Raw genomic sequence first — 15,414 nt, 5'->3', positions numbered from 1 at the left:
TATTTCTGGACTTTTCAAACTAATGCTTTAAAAAAAATTACTTTTAGAACAAGTTAGATATGGTTTCTTTCTTACTGGAACTTTTTCAACATTCGTAATAAGACAACTAAGTTTTTATAAGCATATATGTGTTAAACAAACATGCTAATGCAAAAATGCTAAGAAGTAAAAGGTACCTTGCAAAGCATAACTGCTCGACAGTCAATTCGTCACAGTCAGTAACTCTTGCAAGTATCGTTTTGGTCGCTTTATTATTCATTCATCATGTCTACCACAGCAGTAGCAGCAGTACCAGCGCCAGCCGCAGCCAGGTCCTCCAAGAGACCAAGCGCCAAGAAGGCAGAGCACCCTACTTACAGGGAAATGATTAGCTCTGCCCTTGGAGCAATGAAGGAACGAAAAGGTACATCCCGCCAGAAGATACAAAAGTTTATTGCGGACACCTACAAGCTTGACCTCACAGCTTCCAATTCTCACTTGAAGAGAGCACTTACCAGCGGCGTGACCAAAGGTGCTTTTCTCCAGACAACTGGAAAAGGCGCTTCTGGCTCGTTCAAGCTTGCTCCAATGCCAGCTGCTGGGCCCAAGAAGAGGACAAAGAAAGTAGCTAAAAAGCCAGCAGCAAAGAAGGCCGCAGCTAAAAAACCAAAAAAGAAGTGTGCTCCCAAGAAGGCTGCAAAAAAACCAGCAGCCAAAAAGCGACCTGCTAAAAAGTGCGCTCCTAAGAAGGCAGCATCTAAAAAAGCTGCAAGCAAGAAGAAGAAAGTAACCAAGAAGAAGCCGGCAGCCAAAAAAGCATCCAAGAAGAAGAGCTGCAAAAAATAAGTTGTTCTTTTACCCAAGGTCCTTTTCAGGACCACTCAAACAAAATATAACGCAACTCGAAATGCATAAAACAATGCTAAGTTGAAAATATGCAAATTAGACTACACAGCGGAATCGCTCGCGTCCGTGTCTATGCGAACAGTATATAAACTGTCTTGCAACAAACAGTTTTATCATCAAAATGGCTCGTACCAAGCAAACCGCTCGTAAGTCAACCGGAGGCAAGGCTCCAAGGAAACAGCTCGCCACCAAGGCCGCTCGCAAGAGCGCACCCGCTACCGGAGGTGTGAAGAAGCCTCATCGCTACAGGCCCGGCACAGTTGCTCTGAGAGAAATCAGACGCTACCAGAAGTCAACTGAGCTTCTTTTGCGCAAGTTGCCTTTTCAGCGTCTGGTACGTGAAATAGCTCAAGACTTCAAAACTGACTTGAGGTTCCAAAGCAGTGCCGTTATGGCTTTGCAAGAAGCAAGCGAAGCGTACCTCGTTGGTTTGTTCGAAGATACTAACCTTTGCGCGATCCACGCCAAGCGTGTGACAATCATGCCCAAAGACATCCAGCTCGCCAGGAGAATGCGTGGCGAAAGAGCTTGAGCGTTAGCTAAAACCGGTCCTTTTCAGGGCCACCTTAAAACTTTGACAGTGAGAAAAACTTAACCGAACGAAAAAATGTAAGTTAAGAGACTTTTTTGAGTATGCAAATTAGTTAGTAGTAACCGTACGCGTCCGTAACAGCTTGTATATAATCTCGACGCACTGACGAAATAAGTATATTCAACAACATGTCTGGACGCGGCAAAGGAGGTAAAGGCTTGGGAAAGGGAGGTGCTAAGCGCCATCGCAAAGTGCTTCGCGATAACATCCAAGGCATCACGAAGCCGGCAATCCGCCGTTTGGCTCGCCGAGGCGGAGTTAAGCGAATCTCGGGACTGATTTACGAAGAAACGAGAGGCGTCATGAAAGTTTTCTTGGAAAATGTTATTCGCGATGCAGTAACATACACAGAGCACGCCAAGCGCAAGACCGTCACAGCACTCGACGTCGTGTACGCACTCAAGCGTCAAGGAAGAACCTTGTACGGCTTCGGTGGCTAATCGCTTTTAGCAAACCCGGTCCTTTTTAGGACCACCTAATTCAATATAAAAGTTTTACAACACTTTTGACAAGATTAAGCATTAGCTATGACATATGCAAATTAGTTTTTCGTTCGACGCGGTTAGGTATGAGTTTTATAGTGAGCTGTGCAAGCTATCATCACAATCATTCGAACAACAAAATGTCAGGACGTGGTAAAGGATCAAAACTCAAATCTAAGCCGAAGAGCAGGTCTTCCCGTGCAGGACTGCAGTTTCCAGTCGGTCGCGTGCACCGCCTGTTGCGCACCGGCAACTACAGCCAAAGAGTCGGAGCTGGTGCTCCAGTTTATCTGGCTGCCGTTCTCGAGTACTTGAGCGCAGAAGTGCTCGAGCTTGCCGGTAACGCTGCTCGTGACAACAAGAAAAGCAGGATCATTCCTCGCCATTTGCAACTAGCTATTCGCAACGACGAAGAGTTGAACAAACTTCTCGGAGGCGTCACAATTGCTCAAGGTGGTGTTCTTCCAAACATCCAGGCAGTACTATTGCCTAAGAAGACCGCTTCAAAAAAGTCAGCCTAAGTTAAAAAAAAACCAGGTCCTTTTCAGGACCACCAAAATATTTACAACAAACGAGAGAATTGTGAAGTGAGAGAAACCAGCTATCGTTCGCGTACGGAACTATGCTAATTTGCATAATTTTTCAGCATATAAACTGGCGCCGAGACAGAAGTCCACACATCATCATGACAGCAACCAAAGGCGCGAAGAAGTCAGTAGCCAAGACCGCTCCGGTCGACGGCAAGAAGAAGCGAAGGAGGAGGAACAAAGAAAGCTTTGGCATCTATGTGTACAAAGTTTTGAAGCAAGTGCACCCCGACACCGGAATTTCCAGCAAGGCAATGGGAATCATGAACTCATTTGTCAACGACATCTTCGAGCGCATTGCAGCAGAGGCTTCACGTTTGGCTCATTACAACAAGAGGTCAACTGTTAGCAGCCGCGAAATTCAAACTGCTGTCAGGCTCTTGCTCCCCGGCGAGTTGTCAAAGCACGCAGTTTCAGAAGGAACTAAAGCTGTTACCAAATACACCAGCTCAAAATAAACGCTAAACAACCGGTCCTTTTCAGGACCACCATTTGAATAGAACCAGCTGTTCATGTTTACTTAAAGTACAAGAATATAAGCTTAGTACAAATAAATTCTTATTTGTGTAAATTAAAAACTCATATACTTGAATGAACACACTTTTTTTTTGTTTCAAATACTTTATAAACTTGTAACTCGTTATATTGTAGAAAAAGCATTGCATTAGTCTAAAAACAGTAGTAGTGCTTGTAATCAAATGGTTTGTAAAAGATGTTTAACTAACTTGATTTTGTTGTCCGTAAGATTTTTCATCTGAATACTTTTTGTACAAAACACTTGTTTTTATTCATTTGCTGAAGTTCTGTTGAAACATTCAATAAATAAGTGCTTACAAAAAAGTATCATCTTTTTAAACAAAAATGTATATCACTTATAACATGCAAAAACTTAGTTGTAACTTTATTTTAAGTTGTTGTTGATTATTAGTAACACAACCGAGCTTTAACTTTTTAAACGAGTTCTTCTTATCAACTTAACTGCAATTGAAGCCATGTAACACGTTTTAAAAAGTTACGAATACATAAATGAATACAAAAATGGTTGTTCAAGACAAAAAATTACAGATGTGTTTTTCAAGTAAAATAACATATTCCTTCTTTCAAAGCTAACTTCTGTTTAGCATATTCAAGAAACATTTTCAATTCAAAACATAAACACACAAAACAAACCAGCTCATTGGTTGAAACTTGGTAAAACACAAAAAAGTAACTGCTTGTACTTTTTTAAGTAATTTATTATTCTAGTTTTCAAAGTAAAAGGTACTTGTTTTAACTAGATATGAGACAACTTACTGACCTTTAACAACTCTAGTAGTTTGTTGAAAGTTATGTTTCTACATATCTAAAGTAATCAGGACCACCAGTTGATTTAAGCAGCTACTAATGTCGAGTAAACAGTGTCAAACAAGCTTAAACTAAGCGACAAAAAAATGTACAAATTTATATCTACATTGTGCGTGTTGGTAAAAAGTAACAGTTAGTGTGTTTCAATAACTTCTAAATAAACTTTCTAAAGCTGAATTTCTCTGTTTTTGTTTCTACTAGTTAGTTACACTTACTTTAGTTTTTGTAGTTCTACTTGACATTTTAAACTACTTTTGATAATGTAGAATAAGTTTTTCTGCTTCACTAGTATTTAAATGTTAGGTAAAAATGTTTTTTAATGGGAATTTTCTTGTTTAACTTATTGTTTAAACAAAACTTATTCTAGTTCATTTTACTTTGTAAACTTGTTTTTCAAACACTCAATAGATATTTGTTGTTAGTTTAATAAAAAAATCAATCTGTCACTAAATAAAAAATTATGCTTAAATAAGACATTATATTAAATGAGAAGAAACATTTACTTTGCTTTGATACTAAAAATGCTCAATGATATTTATTTAAGGTCTGATTGTCAAATAAGTATTAGTTTTACTTATCAGAATGCAAATGAAACAATAAAAAACTGTTTAAAAGTTGAACAGTAATGTAAACAACAGTGATTGTTTAAAACAAACATACAATTGAAATAATCTTTCTGCTTACAAAGCTCATACTTGTTTTGTTGAACTCATTTTTTCTGTGGCTATGACAAATAACGACATGATTCCAAGGTAAAAATGGAACAGCTTGTTACCATTTTTTGTAACTCTTTTTTAAACTATGTATGAGACAACTCAAAACGACGATACTTGTTTGTTTTAAGCTATGTACTTTTTGAATCTAAAGATTAGGTGGATCACCAATTAAATACACAAGCTACTAATGACTACTAAACTCAACAACACAAATACACACACTTAATCAACTTTGTGGTGAAAAAGAATCAAAAAACAATTTCCCTCCAAACTATAAACCCATTATTTATTAAATACCTAGCTCGCTACAATTTCTCTACTGTACTTTTTTTATGCAACTGTTAAGAAAGGAACTCTAGCTAGATAACTGCTCTAATCCTTACTTTATTGCTTACTATTGTCGAATGCTTAGTGAAAAGCTTTAACTAACTTGAGTGTCTTTTTCGTGGCCTTTTTCCTTTTAACTTTCTTTTCCAAATAAAACTTATTCTTATTCATGCTTACTTTGTGGACATTTTTTAATTCAATATTTCATTTGTTTTTTAGTTTATTAAAAAAAACTGTGCCTACGTCACTGTAAAAACTATTTTTATTTTTCAATGAAAATAGTACGCTTAAACAGAAATAAAACTTTGACTTATTAACTGAAAACGTTTTAAACTGTTAATAACAAACAATGTTTAGTGTCCTTAAAAAATACTGTTCAATTACAATTAAACTACAACTGAAACATGCTTAGCAATTCAAAACTGGTGTAACACATAAATGTAAACAACATCGTTTGTTCAAAAGAAAGAGAACGCTATTAACAAGTACGCAATTTACAAAACAAAATACCTTAATAAAATGATGAACTTGTATAAATAAATCTTTTATTTTACAAAGCTTACATCTACTTACTTGATTTAAGCTTTCTAATCTTGTCAAGCATATGAAATAAACCAATTGATTAGCTGAAACATGGTACAAAGAAAAGAAGTAAAAAACTTGTTACCACTTGTTTGTTACCCTTAAGTACGCTATACATAAGAAAGCAAAATTACTGTAACTTGTTGCTTTAAGCTGTGTAGTTTTTATAAATGTAAAGAAGAAGAAAAATTGGACAAAGCAAGACAAAAACTTTTTTAGCCTTCATTTTTTTACAGCCTATTATGTGACAGTACAAGTTCCATAATAGGCAAACTACAATGTAAAACTTTGAATCAAGCAAATACTTTGTTTTATATGGTCTATAATTGAATAAGATAACAGTTACTTTGCTTCAAGTTTATATGTTATTGCTACAACAGCTATGTTCTTAACGACATCCGAGAATAAAATGTAACTTATCCTAAGCTGTGTTTTTAACTACATTAACAGTAAGTTAGAGATAACTAGTTACGAATTTCGAAAAGCAAAACATTTAGTCAATGAAATCAATGGTACAGAACATTATGATTAATCTAGGTTGAGTAAACTAGGAAATTACTATTAGCAGTAAAGCAGTTAAAACACATGTTTAACTTGGTAAACACTTCAATCGTAAACTTTAAAAAACAGTACTGTTGTTGTTTCAAAATATGTGTCAGTATCTATGTTGTTTCGACTGACTTTAAAACTTTATGAGAAGTGACAAAACAAAGTTTGAAAAAAAAACCTAGTTGCATTATTTTCCAGTTAAAAAGTTTCAAAGATAGATTGAAAGGTTATGAGTGCTGATTGTAAACAAAGCTTTATTCAAACACTAAGTTTGTCAATTTTACTTCAAAACTTTTTCATTTCGATTTTCTTACTCGATTTTATTTTGTATATAATGCTGCTTAAAAAATAAACCAACCTCTTTTTTTACGTAAAATTTTTCATCCAAAAGATATCAGCTTTTGTTTAAGTTCAAATTTAGTGCTAGTGTTCATAAGCTTTTTCGACTTATTTACTTCTTTGAATTTAATTAACTTTATTTTGTTTGAAAAATTTACAACCAAATCCATTTGTTCACTTTTATCAGCACACTTTATTCGGTTGAAATCTGCAAAGTTAAAGTTCTTAGTTTGATCAAGGTTTAAGTTTAACGAGCAAAATCGCATCAGTTATTTTTTAAACTGTATAACAGCTTGAATCAGTTGTTTGAAACACCAATTGAATGTTAAACTACTTACCTGTTAAACTAGTTTTTCATATACACTGGAAAATAAAATTTGTGTTTAAACGTAGTTTACAACTTTCAAACAAGTATCATCATAGTTACTGTACAGTACGTTTTTGAAAGGTTGTTTGGAAAACATTGTTGTAAGGTAAGTTACTAGTATGTGCAAGAACAAAGTTATCTAGTTGTCTGTTTAATAAAAGTTTTGAGTACATTGCTTATGAGTATATTGATTATGAGTAATCATAACTAGTAAAGCTAAACAAAATGAACTCTTTTATTCTTTTGAAATTACTTTTTACACATTAGTTTAAACTGTAATTAACTTGAACATACTTGATAGAACTTACGATTAACAAAACTCCATGAAATCGATATAATGAAACTTTGTTTAAGTTTGAGGTAAAAAAAAACCTTGTGCTTTGTTAAAACTTTATTACTTTAGGTGAGCGGCAAAGGAAAACTCAGTCGGGAGTGTGTTAACATGTTTTGTTTCATTTATGTTTTTCTTAATGTATTTAGAGGTGTGCTGTAAGATACAGGCTGTTATTTCTGGACTTTTCAAACTAATGCTTTAAAAAAAATTACTTTTAGAACAAGTTAGATATGGTTTCTTTCTTACTGGAACTTTTTCAACATTCGTAATAAGACAACTAAGTTTTTATAAGCATATATGTGTTAAACAAACATGCTAATGCAAAAATGCTAAGAAGTAAAAGGTACCTTGCAAAGCATAACTGCTCGACAGTCAATTCGTCACAGTCAGTAACTCTTGCAAGTATCGTTTTGGTCGCTTTATTATTCATTCATCATGTCTACCACAGCAGTAGCAGCAGTACCAGCGCCAGCCGCAGCCAGGTCCTCCAAGAGACCAAGCGCCAAGAAGGCAGAGCACCCTACTTACAGGGAAATGATTAGCTCTGCCCTTGGAGCAATGAAGGAACGAAAAGGTACATCCCGCCAGAAGATACAAAAGTTTATTGCGGACACCTACAAGCTTGACCTCACAGCTTCCAATTCTCACTTGAAGAGAGCACTTACCAGCGGCGTGACCAAAGGTGCTTTTCTCCAGACAACTGGAAAAGGCGCTTCTGGCTCGTTCAAGCTTGCTCCAATGCCAGCTGCTGGGCCCAAGAAGAGGACAAAGAAAGTAGCTAAAAAGCCAGCAGCAAAGAAGGCCGCAGCTAAAAAACCAAAAAAGAAGTGTGCTCCCAAGAAGGCTGCAAAAAAACCAGCAGCCAAAAAGCGACCTGCTAAAAAGTGCGCTCCTAAGAAGGCAGCATCTAAAAAAGCTGCAAGCAAGAAGAAGAAAGTAACCAAGAAGAAGCCGGCAGCCAAAAAAGCATCCAAGAAGAAGAGCTGCAAAAAATAAGTTGTTCTTTTACCCAAGGTCCTTTTCAGGACCACTCAAACAAAATATAACGCAACTCGAAATGCATAAAACAATGCTAAGTTGAAAATATGCAAATTAGACTACACAGCGGAATCGCTCGCGTCCGTGTCTATGCGAACAGTATATAAACTGTCTTGCAACAAACAGTTTTATCATCAAAATGGCTCGTACCAAGCAAACCGCTCGTAAGTCAACCGGAGGCAAGGCTCCAAGGAAACAGCTCGCCACCAAGGCCGCTCGCAAGAGCGCACCCGCTACCGGAGGTGTGAAGAAGCCTCATCGCTACAGGCCCGGCACAGTTGCTCTGAGAGAAATCAGACGCTACCAGAAGTCAACTGAGCTTCTTTTGCGCAAGTTGCCTTTTCAGCGTCTGGTACGTGAAATAGCTCAAGACTTCAAAACTGACTTGAGGTTCCAAAGCAGTGCCGTTATGGCTTTGCAAGAAGCAAGCGAAGCGTACCTCGTTGGTTTGTTCGAAGATACTAACCTTTGCGCGATCCACGCCAAGCGTGTGACAATCATGCCCAAAGACATCCAGCTCGCCAGGAGAATGCGTGGCGAAAGAGCTTGAGCGTTAGCTAAAACCGGTCCTTTTCAGGGCCACCTTAAAACTTTGACAGTGAGAAAAACTTAACCGAACGAAAAAATGTAAGTTAAGAGACTTTTTTGAGTATGCAAATTAGTTAGTAGTAACCGTACGCGTCCGTAACAGCTTGTATATAATCTCGACGCACTGACGAAATAAGTATATTCAACAACATGTCTGGACGCGGCAAAGGAGGTAAAGGCTTGGGAAAGGGAGGTGCTAAGCGCCATCGCAAAGTGCTTCGCGATAACATCCAAGGCATCACGAAGCCGGCAATCCGCCGTTTGGCTCGCCGAGGCGGAGTTAAGCGAATCTCGGGACTGATTTACGAAGAAACGAGAGGCGTCATGAAAGTTTTCTTGGAAAATGTTATTCGCGATGCAGTAACATACACAGAGCACGCCAAGCGCAAGACCGTCACAGCACTCGACGTCGTGTACGCACTCAAGCGTCAAGGAAGAACCTTGTACGGCTTCGGTGGCTAATCGCTTTTAGCAAACCCGGTCCTTTTTAGGACCACCTAATTCAATATAAAAGTTTTACAACACTTTTGACAAGATTAAGCATTAGCTATGACATATGCAAATTAGTTTTTCGTTCGACGCGGTTAGGTATGAGTTTTATAGTGAGCTGTGCAAGCTATCATCACAATCATTCGAACAACAAAATGTCAGGACGTGGTAAAGGATCAAAACTCAAATCTAAGCCGAAGAGCAGGTCTTCCCGTGCAGGACTGCAGTTTCCAGTCGGTCGCGTGCACCGCCTGTTGCGCACCGGCAACTACAGCCAAAGAGTCGGAGCTGGTGCTCCAGTTTATCTGGCTGCCGTTCTCGAGTACTTGAGCGCAGAAGTGCTCGAGCTTGCCGGTAACGCTGCTCGTGACAACAAGAAAAGCAGGATCATTCCTCGCCATTTGCAACTAGCTATTCGCAACGACGAAGAGTTGAACAAACTTCTCGGAGGCGTCACAATTGCTCAAGGTGGTGTTCTTCCAAACATCCAGGCAGTACTATTGCCTAAGAAGACCGCTTCAAAAAAGTCAGCCTAAGTTAAAAAAAAACCAGGTCCTTTTCAGGACCACCAAAATATTTACAACAAACGAGAGAATTGTGAAGTGAGAGAAACCAGCTATCGTTCGCGTACGGAACTATGCTAATTTGCATAATTTTTCAGCATATAAACTGGCGCCGAGACAGAAGTCCACACATCATCATGACAGCAACCAAAGGCGCGAAGAAGTCAGTAGCCAAGACCGCTCCGGTCGACGGCAAGAAGAAGCGAAGGAGGAGGAACAAAGAAAGCTTTGGCATCTATGTGTACAAAGTTTTGAAGCAAGTGCACCCCGACACCGGAATTTCCAGCAAGGCAATGGGAATCATGAACTCATTTGTCAACGACATCTTCGAGCGCATTGCAGCAGAGGCTTCACGTTTGGCTCATTACAACAAGAGGTCAACTGTTAGCAGCCGCGAAATTCAAACTGCTGTCAGGCTCTTGCTCCCCGGCGAGTTGTCAAAGCACGCAGTTTCAGAAGGAACTAAAGCTGTTACCAAATACACCAGCTCAAAATAAACGCTAAACAACCGGTCCTTTTCAGGACCACCATTTGAATAGAACCAGCTGTTCATGTTTACTTAAAGTACAAGAATATAAGCTTAGTACAAATAAATTCTTATTTGTGTAAATTAAAAACTCATATACTTGAATGAACACACTTTTTTTTTGTTTCAAATACTTTATAAACTTGTAACTCGTTATATTGTAGAAAAAGCATTGCATTAGTCTAAAAACAGTAGTAGTGCTTGTAATCAAATGGTTTGTAAAAGATGTTTAACTAACTTGATTTTGTTGTCCGTAAGATTTTTCATCTGAATACTTTTTGTACAAAACACTTGTTTTTATTCATTTGCTGAAGTTCTGTTGAAACATTCAATAAATAAGTGCTTACAAAAAAGTATCATCTTTTTAAACAAAAATGTATATCACTTATAACATGCAAAAACTTAGTTGTAACTTTATTTTAAGTTGTTGTTGATTATTAGTAACACAACCGAGCTTTAACTTTTTAAACGAGTTCTTCTTATCAACTTAACTGCAATTGAAGCCATGTAACACGTTTTAAAAAGTTACGAATACATAAATGAATACAAAAATGGTTGTTCAAGACAAAAAATTACAGATGTGTTTTTCAAGTAAAATAACATATTCCTTCTTTCAAAGCTAACTTCTGTTTAGCATATTCAAGAAACATTTTCAATTCAAAACATAAACACACAAAACAAACCAGCTCATTGGTTGAAACTTGGTAAAACACAAAAAAGTAACTGCTTGTACTTTTTTAAGTAATTTATTATTCTAGTTTTCAAAGTAAAAGGTACTTGTTTTAACTAGATATGAGACAACTTACTGACCTTTAACAACTCTAGTAGTTTGTTGAAAGTTATGTTTCTACATATCTAAAGTAATCAGGACCACCAGTTGATTTAAGCAGCTACTAATGTCGAGTAAACAGTGTCAAACAAGCTTAAACTAAGCGACAAAAAAATGTACAAATTTATATCTACATTGTGCGTGTTGGTAAAAAGTAACAGTTAGTGTGTTTCAATAACTTCTAAATAAACTTTCTAAAGCTGAATTTCTCTGTTTTTGTTTCTACTAGTTAGTTACACTTACTTTAGTTTTTGTAGTTCTACTTGACATTTTAAACTACTTTTGATAATGTAGAATAAGTTTTTCTGCTTCACTAGTATTTAAATGTTAGGTAAAAATGTTTTTTAATGGGAATTTTCTTGTTTAACTTATTGTTTAAACAAAACTTATTCTAGTTCATTTTACTTTGTAAACTTGTTTTTCAAACACTCAATAGATATTTGTTGTTAGTTTAATAAAAAAATCAATCTGTCACTAAATAAAAAATTATGCTTAAATAAGACATTATATTAAATGAGAAGAAACATTTACTTTGCTTTGATACTAAAAATGCTCAATGATATTTATTTAAGGTCTGATTGTCAAATAAGTATTAGTTTTACTTATCAGAATGCAAATGAAACAATAAAAAACTGTTTAAAAGTTGAACAGTAATGTAAACAACAGTGATTGTTTAAAACAAACATACAATTGAAATAATCTTTCTGCTTACAAAGCTCATACTTGTTTTGTTGAACTCATTTTTTCTGTGGCTATGACAAATAACGACATGATTCCAAGGTAAAAATGGAACAGCTTGTTACCATTTTTTGTAACTCTTTTTTAAACTATGTATGAGACAACTCAAAACGACGATACTTGTTTGTTTTAAGCTATGTACTTTTTGAATCTAAAGATTAGGTGGATCACCAATTAAATACACAAGCTACTAATGACTACTAAACTCAACAACACAAATACACACACTTAATCAACTTTGTGGTGAAAAAGAATCAAAAAACAATTTCCCTCCAAACTTTAAACCCATTATTTATTAAATACCTAGCTCGCTACAATTTCTCTACTGTACTTTTTTTATGCAACTGTTAAGAAAGGAACTCTAGCTAGATAACTGCTCTAATCCTTACTTTATTGCTTACTATTGTCGAATGCTTAGTGAAAAGCTTTAACTAACTTGAGTGTCTTTTTCGTGGCCTTTTTCCTTTTAACTTTCTTTTCCAAATAAAACTTATTCTTATTCATGCTTACTTTGTGGACATTTTTTAATTCAATATTTCATTTGTTTTTTAGTTTATTAAAAAAAACTGTGCCTACGTCACTGTAAAAACTATTTTTATTTTTCAATGAAAATAGTACGCTTAAACAGAAATAAAACTTTGACTTATTAACTGAAAACGTTTTAAACTGTTAATAACAAACAATGTTTAGTGTCCTTAAAAAATACTGTTCAATTACAATTAAACTACAACTGAAACATGCTTAGCAATTCAAAACTGGTGTAACACATAAATGTAAACAACATCGTTTGTTCAAAAGAAAGAGAACGCTATTAACAAGTACGCAATTTACAAAACAAAATACCTTAATAAAATGATGAACTTGTATAAATAAATCTTTTATTTTACAAAGCTTACATCTACTTACTTGATTTAAGCTTTCTAATCTTGTCAAGCATATGAAATAAACCAATTGATTAGCTGAAACATGGTACAAAGAAAAGAAGTAAAAAACTTGTTACCACTTGTTTGTTACCCTTAAGTACGCTATACATAAGAAAGCAAAATTACTGTAACTTGTTGCTTTAAGCTGTGTAGTTTTTATAAATGTAAAGAAGAAGAAAAATTGGACAAAGCAAGACAAAAACTTTTTTAGCCTTCATTTTTTTACAGCCTATTATGTGACAGTACAAGTTCCATAATAGGCAAACTACAATGTAAAACTTTGAATCAAGCAAATACTTTGTTTTATATGGTCTATAATTGAATAAGATAACAGTTACTTTGCTTCAAGTTTATATGTTATTGCTACAACAGCTATGTTCTTAACGACATCCGAGAATAAAATGTAACTTATCCTAAGCTGTGTTTTTAACTACATTAACAGTAAGTTAGAGATAACTAGTTACGAATTTCGAAAAGCAAAACATTTAGTCAATGAAATCAATGGTACAGAACATTATGATTAATCTAGGTTGAGTAAACTAGGAAATTACTATTAGCAGTAAAGCAGTTAAAACACATGTTTAACTTGGTAAACACTTCAATCGTAAACTTTAAAAAACAGTACTGTTGTTGTTTCAAAATATGTGTCAGTATCTATGTTGTTTCGACTGACTTTAAAACTTTATGAGAAGTGACAAAACAAAGTTTGAAAAAAAAACCTAGTTGCATTATTTTCCAGTTAAAAAGTTTCAAAGATAGATTGAAAGGTTATGAGTGCTGATTGTAAACAAAGCTTTATTCAAACACTAAGTTTGTCAATTTTACTTCAAAACTTTTTCATTTCGATTTTCTTACTCGATTTTATTTTGTATATAATGCTGCTTAAAAAATAAACCAACCTCTTTTTTTACGTAAAATTTTTCATCCAAAAGATATCAGCTTTTGTTTAAGTTCAAATTTAGTGCTAGTGTTCATAAGCTTTTTCGACTTATTTACTTCTTTGAATTTAATTAACTTTATTTTGTTTGAAAAATTTACAACCAAATCCATTTGTTCACTTTTATCAGCACACTTTATTCGGTTGAAATCTGCAAAGTTAAAGTTCTTAGTTTGATCAAGGTTTAAGTTTAACGAGCAAAATCGCATCAGTTATTTTTTAAACTGTATAACAGCTTGAATCAGTTGTTTGAAACACCAATTGAATGTTAAACTACTTACCTGTTAAACTAGTTTTTCATATACACTGGAAAATAAAATTTGTGTTTAAACGTAGTTTACAACTTTCAAACAAGTATCATCATAGTTACTGTACAGTACGTTTTTGAAAGGTTGTTTGGAAAACATTGTTGTAAGGTAAGTTACTAGTATGTGCAAGAACAAAGTTATCTAGTTGTCTGTTTAATAAAAGTTTTGAGTACATTGCTTATGAGTATATTGATTATGAGTAATCATAACTAGTAAAGCTAAACAAAATGAACTCTTTTATTCTTTTGAAATTACTTTTTACACATTAGTTTAAACTGTAATTAACTTGAACATACTTGATAGAACTTACGATTAACAAAACTCCATGAAATCGATATAATGAAACTTTGTTTAAGTTTGAGGTAAAAAAAAACCTTGTGCTTTGTTAAAACTTTATTACTTTAGGTGAGCGGCAAAGGAAAACTCAGTCGGGAGTGTGTTAACATGTTTTGTTTCATTTATGTTTTTCTTAATGTATTTAGAGGTGTGCTGTAAGATACAGGCTGTTATTTCTGGACTTTTCAAACTAATGCTTTAAAAAAAATTACTTTTAGAACAAGTTAGATATGGTTTCTTTCTTACTGGAACTTTTTCAACATTCGTAATAAGACAACTAAGTTTTTATAAGCATATATGTGTTAAACAAACATGCTAATGCAAAAATGCTAAGAAGTAAAAGGTACCTTGCAAAGCATAACTGCTCGACAGTCAATTCGTCACAGTCAGTAACTCTTGCAAGTATCGTTTTGGTCGCTTTATTATTCATTCATCATGTCTACCACAGCAGTAGCAGCAGTACCAGCGCCAGCCGCAGCCAGGTCCTCCAAGAGACCAAGCGCCAAGAAGGCAGAGCACCCTACTTACAGGGAAATGATTAGCTCTGCCCTTGGAGCAATGAAGGAACGAAAAGGTACATCCCGCCAGAAGATACAAAAGTTTATTGCGGACACCTACAAGCTTGACCTCACAGCTTCCAATTCTCACTTGAAGAGAGCACTTACCAGCGGCGTGACCAAAGGTGCTTTTCTCCAGACAACTGGAAAAGGCGCTTCTGGCTCGTTCAAGCTTGCTCCAATGCCAGCTGCTGGGCCCAAGAAGAGGACAAAGAAAGTAGCTAAAAAGCCAGCAGCAAAGAAGGCCGCAGCTAAAAAACCAAAAAAGAAGTGTGCTCCCAAGAAGGCTGCAAAAAAACCAGCAGCCAAAAAGCGACCTGCTAAAAAGTGCGCTCCTAAGAAGGCAGCATCTAAAAAAGCTGCAAGCAAGAAGAAGAAAGTAACCAAGAAGAAGCCGGCAGCCAAAAAAGCATCCAAGAAGAAGAGCTGCAAAAAATAAGTTGTTCTTTTACCCAAGGTCCTTTTCAGGACCACTCAA

The 15,414-nt window shown here is 35.5% G+C and overlaps 11 protein-coding genes across 11 annotated transcripts; all 11 read left to right on the top strand.

Moving 5' to 3' along the window:
* The first annotated feature begins 264 nt into the window (after positions 1-264).
* LOC145846138 (histone H1-III-like) lies at positions 265-825 on the top strand. Its single transcript, XM_082953054.1, has one exon. It carries the CDS (start codon positions 265-267, stop codon positions 823-825), a length of 561 nt encoding a protein of 186 aa, XP_082809180.1.
* A 181-nt stretch (positions 826-1,006) lies between these two features.
* On the top strand, positions 1,007-1,417 carry LOC145846133 (histone H3). Its single transcript, XM_082953049.1, has one exon. It carries the CDS (start codon positions 1,007-1,009, stop codon positions 1,415-1,417), a length of 411 nt encoding a protein of 136 aa, XP_082809175.1.
* Positions 1,418-1,605: 188 nt separating this feature from the next.
* On the top strand, positions 1,606-1,917 carry LOC145846114 (histone H4-like). Its single transcript, XM_082953028.1, has one exon. The coding sequence runs from the start codon at positions 1,606-1,608 to the stop codon at positions 1,915-1,917; it is 312 nt and encodes a 103-aa protein (XP_082809154.1).
* Positions 1,918-2,099: 182 nt separating this feature from the next.
* On the top strand, positions 2,100-2,480 carry LOC145846100 (histone H2A). The gene has a single exon (XM_082953015.1). It carries the CDS (start codon positions 2,100-2,102, stop codon positions 2,478-2,480), a length of 381 nt encoding a protein of 126 aa, XP_082809141.1.
* Positions 2,481-2,644: 164 nt separating this feature from the next.
* Positions 2,645-3,004, top strand: LOC145846137 (histone H2B 1/2-like). Its single transcript, XM_082953052.1, has one exon. The coding sequence runs from the start codon at positions 2,645-2,647 to the stop codon at positions 3,002-3,004; it is 360 nt and encodes a 119-aa protein (XP_082809178.1).
* A 4,535-nt stretch (positions 3,005-7,539) lies between these two features.
* LOC145846136 (histone H1-III-like) lies at positions 7,540-8,100 on the top strand. Its single transcript, XM_082953051.1, has one exon. The coding sequence runs from the start codon at positions 7,540-7,542 to the stop codon at positions 8,098-8,100; it is 561 nt and encodes a 186-aa protein (XP_082809177.1).
* A 181-nt stretch (positions 8,101-8,281) lies between these two features.
* LOC145846120 (histone H3) lies at positions 8,282-8,692 on the top strand. The gene has a single exon (XM_082953036.1). The coding sequence runs from the start codon at positions 8,282-8,284 to the stop codon at positions 8,690-8,692; it is 411 nt and encodes a 136-aa protein (XP_082809162.1).
* A 188-nt stretch (positions 8,693-8,880) lies between these two features.
* On the top strand, positions 8,881-9,192 carry LOC145846116 (histone H4-like). The gene has a single exon (XM_082953031.1). It carries the CDS (start codon positions 8,881-8,883, stop codon positions 9,190-9,192), a length of 312 nt encoding a protein of 103 aa, XP_082809157.1.
* Positions 9,193-9,374: 182 nt separating this feature from the next.
* Positions 9,375-9,755, top strand: LOC145846164 (histone H2A). The gene has a single exon (XM_082953082.1). The coding sequence runs from the start codon at positions 9,375-9,377 to the stop codon at positions 9,753-9,755; it is 381 nt and encodes a 126-aa protein (XP_082809208.1).
* A 164-nt stretch (positions 9,756-9,919) lies between these two features.
* Positions 9,920-10,279, top strand: LOC145846135 (histone H2B 1/2-like). Its single transcript, XM_082953050.1, has one exon. It carries the CDS (start codon positions 9,920-9,922, stop codon positions 10,277-10,279), a length of 360 nt encoding a protein of 119 aa, XP_082809176.1.
* Positions 10,280-14,814: 4,535 nt separating this feature from the next.
* LOC145846122 (histone H1-III-like) lies at positions 14,815-15,375 on the top strand. The gene has a single exon (XM_082953038.1). The coding sequence runs from the start codon at positions 14,815-14,817 to the stop codon at positions 15,373-15,375; it is 561 nt and encodes a 186-aa protein (XP_082809164.1).
* Positions 15,376-15,414: the final 39 nt, after the last annotated feature.

The sequence above is a fragment of the Thalia democratica genome, unplaced genomic scaffold (assembly GCF_965202585.1).
Source record: "Thalia democratica unplaced genomic scaffold, ktThaDemo2.hap1.1 HAP1_SCAFFOLD_294, whole genome shotgun sequence".
In the NCBI taxonomy this organism is placed as follows: domain Eukaryota; kingdom Metazoa; phylum Chordata; class Thaliacea; order Salpida; family Salpidae; genus Thalia; species Thalia democratica.
The sequence above is the reverse complement of the archived record's forward strand: the minus strand, read 5'-3'. Positions and strand labels throughout refer to the sequence as shown.

Bases quoted from the DNA above. Each gene is read 5' to 3' on its own strand.
- LOC145846138 (XM_082953054.1), top strand. From the start codon at position 265: ATGTCTACCACAGCAGTAGCAGCAGTACCAGCGCCAGCCGCAGCCAGG.
- LOC145846133 (XM_082953049.1), top strand. From the start codon at position 1,007: ATGGCTCGTACCAAGCAAACCGCTCGTAAGTCAACCGGAGGCAAGGCT.
- LOC145846114 (XM_082953028.1), top strand. From the start codon at position 1,606: ATGTCTGGACGCGGCAAAGGAGGTAAAGGCTTGGGAAAGGGAGGTGCT.
- LOC145846100 (XM_082953015.1), top strand. From the start codon at position 2,100: ATGTCAGGACGTGGTAAAGGATCAAAACTCAAATCTAAGCCGAAGAGC.
- LOC145846137 (XM_082953052.1), top strand. From the start codon at position 2,645: ATGACAGCAACCAAAGGCGCGAAGAAGTCAGTAGCCAAGACCGCTCCG.
- LOC145846136 (XM_082953051.1), top strand. From the start codon at position 7,540: ATGTCTACCACAGCAGTAGCAGCAGTACCAGCGCCAGCCGCAGCCAGG.
- LOC145846120 (XM_082953036.1), top strand. From the start codon at position 8,282: ATGGCTCGTACCAAGCAAACCGCTCGTAAGTCAACCGGAGGCAAGGCT.
- LOC145846116 (XM_082953031.1), top strand. From the start codon at position 8,881: ATGTCTGGACGCGGCAAAGGAGGTAAAGGCTTGGGAAAGGGAGGTGCT.
- LOC145846164 (XM_082953082.1), top strand. From the start codon at position 9,375: ATGTCAGGACGTGGTAAAGGATCAAAACTCAAATCTAAGCCGAAGAGC.
- LOC145846135 (XM_082953050.1), top strand. From the start codon at position 9,920: ATGACAGCAACCAAAGGCGCGAAGAAGTCAGTAGCCAAGACCGCTCCG.
- LOC145846122 (XM_082953038.1), top strand. From the start codon at position 14,815: ATGTCTACCACAGCAGTAGCAGCAGTACCAGCGCCAGCCGCAGCCAGG.